The 9,170-nt window shown below is 44.8% G+C and overlaps 1 protein-coding gene across 13 annotated transcripts in view; it reads left to right on the forward strand.

The window, feature by feature from the left end:
* The first annotated feature begins 6,759 nt into the window (after positions 1-6,759).
* LOC119329255 overlaps positions 6,760-9,170 on the forward strand; it is an 11,035-nt gene continuing 8,624 nt past the window's right edge. For 2 of the 13 annotated variants that reach the window (XR_005159376.1, XR_005159380.1), the window contains exons 1-2: positions 6,785-7,344; positions 8,144-8,222. Coding sequence is in view for 1 of the 13 variants with exons in the window: in XM_037602269.1 (XP_037458166.1) it covers positions 8,210-8,222; positions 8,509-8,675 (180 nt within the window). In the remaining 12 variants the exon portion in view is untranslated. Of the gene's footprint in view, positions 7,349-8,143; positions 8,223-8,302; positions 8,676-9,170 lie in introns of all 13 variants that reach the window. The other 11 variants (XR_005159379.1, XR_005159386.1, XM_037602269.1 and 8 more) reach the window with 10 other exon arrangements.

Genomic DNA, 9,170 nt, shown 5'->3' on the forward strand with positions numbered 1-9,170 from the left:
ATCAGATAAATGTTGGATTCACGCCGATTAACAAAATACATGCTGATGTAAAAATATAGTGATATACAATAGGTACTTACATCAGCATTGGAGTACAGAGAATTCCTGCAAGAATCTTTCCTCACAAACGATACTAGTGCAAAAATTCTTCTATCTGTTAATCTTATTTTCTAAAAGAGAGATGGGTAAGAAGCATGTAGAAAATATGATCAACATGCTATAAAATTTCATGATGCAAGGATACACACACGCTTCTTAGAATGGAATTGACATATTTTTACTGGACTGGAGCGGACTAGTTCTTTGGCCACTGGAATCTGCTTATTATCAGTAGGAGTTGGGTTTCTCTGTGCTGGAGCAGTATCTATAAAAACTGGAGTTGGTTTATTATCTCCTGACATTTGGATCTTTTGCAAAGACCTGGTTTGTAACCCTTCAGATTCTAACATAGTCGTCTTCCCCTTGCATGCCTTGTATAGAAGAATGGTGCTTCAATTATAAAATATGCTACACCAGAGAGATGGAATAGGTACTGAAGAATAGAAAGGCATGACATATTGACATGTATTCCCTCCATCCGGAAAAAAATGGATGGGTCTAGGCGTATTTCAGTTCTAGATACATCATTTTTTATCCGTTTCGGCAACATGTAATCCGGACGGAGGGAGTATGGTGTAAGAGCTAGGGATACGACAGGACAACATAGTAAAAAAACACTAGTTGAATGTAAAACTGTATGCTAGCAGAATACGTATAGAAAAAACTAAGGCAACATACATGTGTATTATTGGGAAACTAAGATGGCATTGCAACAGAGCACTAGAACATCACTTCAATGTAAAAAAATGGTATGGTAGACAGATGAAGTACATACTGATGAATAACAATGCATAAGATATTCAGAAGCATGATGTCCAAATTAAGAAGATGGCATTGTGATAGAGTAGAATGACAGTACTTGAATTTGAAAACATGTTATCATGAATGAAATAGGTACTGAAAAATAGGATAGCATGAAATATTTACATGCATGATCAGCATGCTAAGCACATGGCATTGCAACAGAGTAGATACACTCCAGGACATTATATGCATGTTGTACCCATATCATGGGCCAAGTTAGAGCAAGGATCTTGTGGGGTGAAGAGGATTCAACATCTTTCTGCAAGTCTTCTGAAGAACTGCCTTTACATGTTCCATCATATTGGGTATCATTGACATCAATTTTATTGGCCTTTACATTGCTCGGTGAGGTTCTTGTGGATATATCGATGTGTGCAATTATATCTGACATGCATGGAAGACAACTAGTAGTTAGATTTATGTAATGAGTGTCTGTAGGAGACGACATAAATAGTAGGACTAGGTTAACTAGCAGCAACATGTCTCAAAAACTAAAGGGAGAACACAGATGAAAGCTACAGAATATGTATCGTTTGTACTCGAGATTAACTAGATGGCACACAAAAGTGTTAAAGAACAACATAGGTAATACTAGAAGTGGTATAATACTATAATCACCAGCCTGTGGGATAGCATTGGCTGATGGATGATAACTATGGAACATCGTTACCTAAAGAACAAGTATCTTAGCTGAACTATGGAACAACGTTAACTCCTGAACAAGACATGTAAGAGATCAACATGAATATATAGTGAAATGTGATAATCTATTTTCCATGCTTAGATGAACTACAAAGCCATAAATGTTGCACATAAGTAAGATGAGGGTACAACCTATCTGGTTGCCATCCATAGGAGTGAGCATCATGTGCTGACTTGTCGATGGCCCTATAGTTGTTGTGGTTGTCCATGTCAGGCACGCGCATTTGATGTAGGGAACTGTTGAGTGGGGACTATAGCTCTCTTCTAGTGTATGCTTCCCTTGTTGGAGCAGCTGCGGTGAGTCGGAAGACGGTGTGGCTGAAGATGCAGATAACACATAATGTTAAGAACGACACATCTCTTTGATCTAAAGAAATACACTAAGAGATCAACAGTAAGGTACGAGAGTGGTCACACGTTTGTTGACTGAGACTAAATTGGGTTCACACGATTTTATTTTATTTTGGTACTGTCCGATCTACGCCGGATGGCTTGATGGCCGTCTTGTGCCTCCCGGCTGACACTATTAGGAATCTTCCCCGAAGAGCCAGCGACCAATGGCAGAGCAGCTTTACTCCACCGTCCGTGGCCCCGGCCAAAACCCCGCTCCCCGCCCCACCGCACTGCTGTGGTTGCGCCGCCCCTGGGCCAACCACAAAGACTCCTCGTCATCCAGATCCGGCGGTGGCAGTACCTTGAACCCACACAACTCTAAGATAGCCATCTAGGCGCTGCTTCCGCGGCGAACTTGCGGCCCCGCACCCTTACGTTAGACACCAGCCAACCGACAGCCTAGGAGCTCCGCCGCCTTGAGGGGTGCTGCTTCCCATTGGGAATCAATTGGCCCAGAATAAAAATTCAGACAACTGACACCTAAATAAAGTGATTTGAGATGAGGGTGCGACCTATCTGGCGGCATGGTGAAGTAGGCGGGTCCAGCTATCGAGTCGGTGAGGCTAGTGCGGTTGCGGTGGCCATCGGCGGCAGGGAAATAGCGATGTCGCGACGGTCGACGGCTACAGGGAAGCAACACCGGGACTATGAACGGATCTGAAGTTGGAGCCGCTCCAGCGCCTTGAACAATGGCGGGGGTGAATCGGCTCCGGTACAGTTCACGCGGCCGTCGTCGAGGCAGCTCCAGCAACACGGAGTAAGAGGCACATGACCCAGTGCACGACGGCAAATGGACAGCGTCTCCGACATTAGGGAGGAGGGAGGCTGTGAAATTTATGCGGTGGGGTTGAGGTTTCACGGCTCGGGAGAAGGGAGCTTCTGGGGAGAAGGTGATTTGGCGCCCATGAGGTATGAATGGGGGGGATTGGGAGGGGAGTGGAACCATGTTTTACGGACGCATTTGTCTGAAATGTGAGGGGGAGTTACAGTTCTACCCCTGCCTTTAGGCTTCTCGGCTTGGGTCTATGTACTGAGGGTCGGGGATAGTAGAGTAACTTTGCTTCTCCGCAAATAGTGGGCGGGAGCAATTTGGGCGAGGAGGGCGTGTTTTGAAATATAGTGGGCGCGAGCGATTTTGTTCGAGGAGAGCGTGTTTTGAAATAGTGGGCGCGAGCTATTTCGGATGAGGAGAGCGTGTTTTGCCGACCATGGTTTATGAATTATTCGGCACATGTCATTTTGGCCTAGGAGAAGGCGTGCTTGGATGAAGTTACGGACTTACCCTCAATGCACAACGGGCCAATTAATGCATCTCCCACATAGGACGGTAATTTCACGTCTTCCATTTATTTGCTCGGGCGAATTCCACCGAGCAGAGGATGTTTAACGGTTCGTTCAAAATTTGAAAGAACGAGCATCCACGTCTACCTTACCAAGTCGATTTGAATCAAGTTTAGAAATATTAGCTTGCCACTTCTTTTTTAGATGGAGAGATGATGCTCAGGAGTAATGTGTTTTTACATGCTCGTTGCTAGCGATTTACTATATGACAAATAGTTGACCCACTAAAAAACGAGAATCAAACCCGAAATGAAATATCTCGATTCAATGAAATAGCTCGTTCACCAGGTCAAAATAGTGAACTAAATCCAAAATTGAACACCTCAATCGAATAGCATGTTGTATAGTATTATAGTACTGCATGAACATGTTGAAAGTCAAATTAATGAACTTGTTTAATATACGCATATATAAGTTCATGTGTGGATTGCAGACAACATGTTCTTCAATTTAAATATTTGAATGCAAGTTTATATCGAAACATGATTTATATCAGTTTTTGATGCATAAAACGTGACCTCCCCCTCTTCCGGACTCCTGCACTCTCTCTCTCTCTCTCGCCGACAATCTTCAATTCTGTCGCACACATCCAACACACAGACCTTGTTGGTCCTCTCTCTTTCTCTCCATCTCTCTCTCTCTCTTTGTGTGTGCGTGGGGGGGGGTCTTTCTAGTTCGCATGCATATATACTCCATCTATAGGTCTCTCTCGCACACTATGTATGATTCTCTAGTCCAAGCTAGATATCTTGGATGCACTCATCGTACACACACAAATTCCTTAGCTCGTTGTCCGTAACTCTCTCATGCACCACTCTGTCGTCTCGGAGCTCTCCCCCTCTATCTCAAACTCTCCATCTACCTGGATCACACATACACATGCATATCTCACTCGCACTTGATAGGCCCATCTAAAACTCTATCTCTCTCCCTCGTTCTCTCTCCATCTCACACGCACACACACACACACACACAATCTCATGCCTAGCTAGCCAAGTATGATGGTCTCTCACTCAATTGTAGGCACACGCAGTCCCCCCTATATGTATATGACTAGCTAATCTTAGTCTCCATCATAAACATGTGCATGGTCTATCTCGATTTCTCTCGGGGCATCTTTCTATCGCGCACGCACCTCCCTCAATCTCCCACCCATATAGTCCCCTCACGATCTTGAGGGGGTCTCTCTATCACAAACACACCCTCTCACCCTCCCCATGCGTCCATGTTCTCCATGTGTCCCTCTCGACATTTGTTCCTTGTTGGCCAGACCTCTATTGTACATGTGCTATAGGGGTGTCTCTCTCCGTTGCAAACAATCACACACTAGCTATCTTCTTGTATCTCCTCGCCTCACTTTTCTATCTCGGAGATGCATGCGTGATATGTTCGCCTAAGAAACGAAAAAACACACTCTCTCTCTAATTTATCGTTTGTTGTCACTTTCTCTTTCACACACATACTCTTTTTGCACACTTACTCATTCTTCTTCACATGCACTTGATCCCTCTCGACTTAGGCACTCTCCTCGGTCCATAGCATATTGATTTATTGAAAAGTCAAACATCACAAAGTTTGACCATGTACGTGGAGAAAAACAATTACATCTGGAATGTCAAACATATACCATTAGATTCACCATGAGATGTAGTTTCATATGATGTATCTTTGGTATTGAAGATATAAGTAACACTTGTGTAAACCTGATCAAAGTTTTCAAAGTTTGACTTCTAAAAAAATTACATGCACTGCATTATCGAGCGGATTGAATATCTCTTTCCCCCTCTCAGCTATCTGACGCACCACTCAGCCTTATCAGGGCTCCTCAATCTCTCTCAAACTTTATATCTCCCTGGTTCACACATACACATGTCTCGCTCGCGCTATACATATAGACCCATCCAATACTCTCCGCCCTTGTTCTCTCTCTATGTGACATGCACCCCCTAATAAGTACCATAATCCCTCACTCCATCATAGGCGCAAGCACTCCCCCCTTAAGTATGATTATCTCTCACTAGCCATCAGGAACACATGTATTGTCTCCTTCCATCCATACGTCTATCTCGATATCTCTCGGGGTATCTTCTGCCGCGCACACACCTTGTCACTCGATCTCCCATCCATGTAGTCCCATCACGATCTCCAGGGGATCTCTCTATGACAAAACATACACTCTCTCCTCCCCATGTCTGCATTTTCTCCGTACGTATCTCTCGACCTCTCTCCCTTGTTTGTCAGACCCCTCTTGGCCACGTGCTAGGGGTCTTGCTCTCTCGGTTGCAAACAACCACACACTATCTCATCATCCTTGCTTCTGTTGTCGAAGATGCATGTGTGATATGTTTGCATAAGACACACACGTTTTTTCTCGACTTTTATCGAGTGTTGTCCATGTCTCTTTCACACACACACACACACACACACACACACACACACACACACACACACACTTTTTTCACTCACTTTTCTATTTCACTCTCTCTCTCTCTCTCTAGTTAGGGAGTCTCTCACGTCCATAAGCATATGGATGTTTTGAAAAGTCAAACCTCAGAAAAGTTTGACCAGGTATATGTGAAGAAAAACATTTACATCTGGAAAGATCATTAGATTCATCACAACATGTACTTACTTCATACTATCATTTATCTTTGGTATTGTAGATATAAGTAATTTCTTTATAAACTTGGTCAAAGTTTCAGAAGTTTGACTTTTAAAAAAACTAGCAAAGTGGCCCTCGCAAATGCACGGGCTAGTACTTAACAAAGTTTAATTAACTAACAAAGGTAAATATATAACATTTTCATCGTTTGTTCATCAAGTGTTGCGGTTGTAAATATGATTTTACCCTTAGACACGGCTTATGTGGTGATAAGAGGAATTTTCCTTTCATGTTCAGGAAAATATGGGGTGTGATCTTTCTCATCAAATTCTTTGGAAGCACCTCGCTCCAACCCGTGGGCTTGCCGGATGTTGCCGCATGATCATGTTTATAGTCCGTGACGGCTTGATATGAAATTGTACTTTCATATGCATAGCCCGAATATGAATGATTGGTTCCGGTTTGATATACTTTTTATCATCGTATACTATATATTTTTAGCATAGTGATCTAAATGCTCAAAAGAATTTGTTCAAACGAATTTCTAGCATAGTGATTTAAATGCTTTTATATTTCTTTACAGAGGGAGTATAATTTATGTTGGAGCACACACGTATGTGAATTCCACCTGTTCGCAATCGTAGTCGATTAGTGGGAAATCTTTGTGTTGTTTTCGAAATCGTAGTTGATTGGTAGGAAATCTTTGTGTTATTTTCGGAAATGTTTTTAGGGTTTTTTTTCTTTTCTTATGGAAGCCGAACAGGATGACACAGATGTACACAGCCCGCACACATTTTTTTGTCGTTGAATCCCTCACACTCACACCTTCACACACTTCCTCAAAACAAAGGGAACCTGTCACACAATTGTCAAAAAAAAAAAGAAGAAAAAAGAGAACCTCACACTCTCCGACCATTAGACGTGGCTCTTGCCTGATCCTTTCATCTCCTTCTATCCCCTCGTACCAAAATTGCTTCCACCCGAGCGCTGCAGATTCAATTCTGAATAAACCTTAGTTTCCCCTCTTGATTCCTTGCCGTGATCTTGCTCGTCCTCAACTGCACGCACCTTTGCAGCTCGGCTCACTGGTGCGGCGACGGCGTGACCATCTACGGCGCCTGGTTTTTCCCCGATGTATGCCTCCTCAATCTCTTATGCTGGTCAACGGCGGCGGAGGGGTAGCAGGGCTCGACGAGAAGCTGCACAATGGAGGAGGCGAGCTTGTCGATCTTGACAGTGCCGTTGTCGTCGCCGTCCTTCGAGGCGACATGGGTGTGGATCTCGTCTGCTACAGCGAGCTTGGATCCACATCGTATCGTGGTTGTCCCCGAGCAAGACAGCCCAGCAGGTCGTCTTGCTCCTCGATAGAGGTAGCCTGATTTCGGCGGCTCATTCTTCCACCTGTAGGTCCTCACTTCTCCATTTTCATGCATTTATCATATATTTTTTTCTTGGTCCTTATCATTTCTTTGCATGTGTATGGCTAAACTAATAGGAGTACAATGTGCTTTCGGGTACAACTTGTTACTGAAAGGTGTAAATTTATCTATGCCCCCTCCACTTTTTTTAGTACTTGGGACTGGCATCGACAATGTTTGGCCCCCTGCTCCCATTCTTTTCAACAGATTTAATATGTAATTAGTTAATTTGTTATAATTTTACGATTTCCCAAAGATAGAATTATTTTAGTAAGTGAATATGAAAGTAGGTGCCATTTAATTTTACATATTAACTATAATGATCCGTGGATGCTGTAACTACTGTCATGTTCAGTAGAATAATTTTCAAATATCAAAAAATATATATAGCACCGACAATTGGTATTATTGAGCTATTTCCATCGAATGTTGATGCATGTTTCAATAATTCTGGGAGTATTAGATCATATCCGCCGTCATATCATGTTAGCATAGAAAAATCAGTTTAGTTCCATCTTCTTATGGTTATGTTCCATCATAGGAGTATCATGTTAGCATAGAAAAAACAGGGCTAGTAGCATGTGTAAGTGCGTTTTTAGTTCCTACCTTGAGGATATTTCTGTGAAGACTATGTTCTTGACCACATCATTCTCGCTGTTAGTTCATTTGCTATACAAAAGAAAATAACATGTGTGATCAAGTCGGTAGGGTATTACTTGCGAGTGCGTTTCCAAAGTATAACCTTTCTCTTATATTTCTCTTGAACACTTTGATCTTTACGTAGATCACCCGGTCAACAATATCAGGTCTTCATGATGCTGCTATGCCTACTTTCTGTAGCAAAGATTGAATGTCACAAATAGGTCTGTGTATCCAGCCCATCGACATATTGCCATAGCATCTTATTAGTTTTATGCTTTGTATCTTGGACCATGACCGTTAGGCGACAGGGAGGCGATCCGGGGCGATCTCCGCGCCCGACGGCGGAGCCACCGCCCGATGCCGGCGATCGCCGCCGGGTGGGCGGTCGCTTCTGGGCCCTCGCCGGATCTGACGATGATGATGCGGACGAGGATGGAGCGAAGCCGCCGGGGGAGTCACCGCCGTCTCCTACGCCGTCGGACCTAATCTGTGAATTCTTTCATTCAGGTTACTCGGAAGAGGAAGTAGCGACCACGGTGGACAAGGTGGTTCCCAGAGACGATCTGGCTCGTGAGGGGCTGCACGATGGAGAGAAGATCGAGATTGTTCGCCGGATCGTGCATAGAAGGACGGCGCCGTCGGCGCTTCGTCCATGGAAGGGACCTTTACCCAAGGTATGTTTGCCGAAGCTCACTGTGTTTGATCTGATCCGACCGGATGCGTGGGTTACGGTTAAGAGGAAGAAAGGACGGAGGTTGTTGTCCCGGAATGTGCGTCCGCCGGCGTCGGCCATGGAGGCCACGGCGACCGAGATTCGATCGACGAGGGCGACCGCGCTCGCTCAGCTGCTTGGTGCGGCCGGGCTGGATCGGGAGCCTTCGGGCCTCGTTGCCAATGGGCCGGACAATAATGGGTATGAGGCCCATTATGTCTTTCAAGGCCGGTCCGTTGAGTGTTTTCTGCCATGCACGTCCGATCCTTCGATCGTCCCAGCGCAGTCGGTACGTGCCGCTAGGGTTCATCGCCAGGGGAGTCGTGGTTTCCCGCAGTGTGGATCGGGCAGGGCGAGGAGGATCCCGCCGCTGCTAATGGCTGGACGTGGAGCGGGACCCCCTCCTGCTGCGAGTACCGCGGGGGGGGGGGGCTGGAAGGGCTCGACCGCCGCCGCC

The sequence above is a fragment of the Triticum dicoccoides genome, chromosome 7A (assembly GCF_002162155.2).
Source record: "Triticum dicoccoides isolate Atlit2015 ecotype Zavitan chromosome 7A, WEW_v2.0, whole genome shotgun sequence".
In the NCBI taxonomy this organism is placed as follows: domain Eukaryota; kingdom Viridiplantae; phylum Streptophyta; class Magnoliopsida; order Poales; family Poaceae; genus Triticum; species Triticum dicoccoides.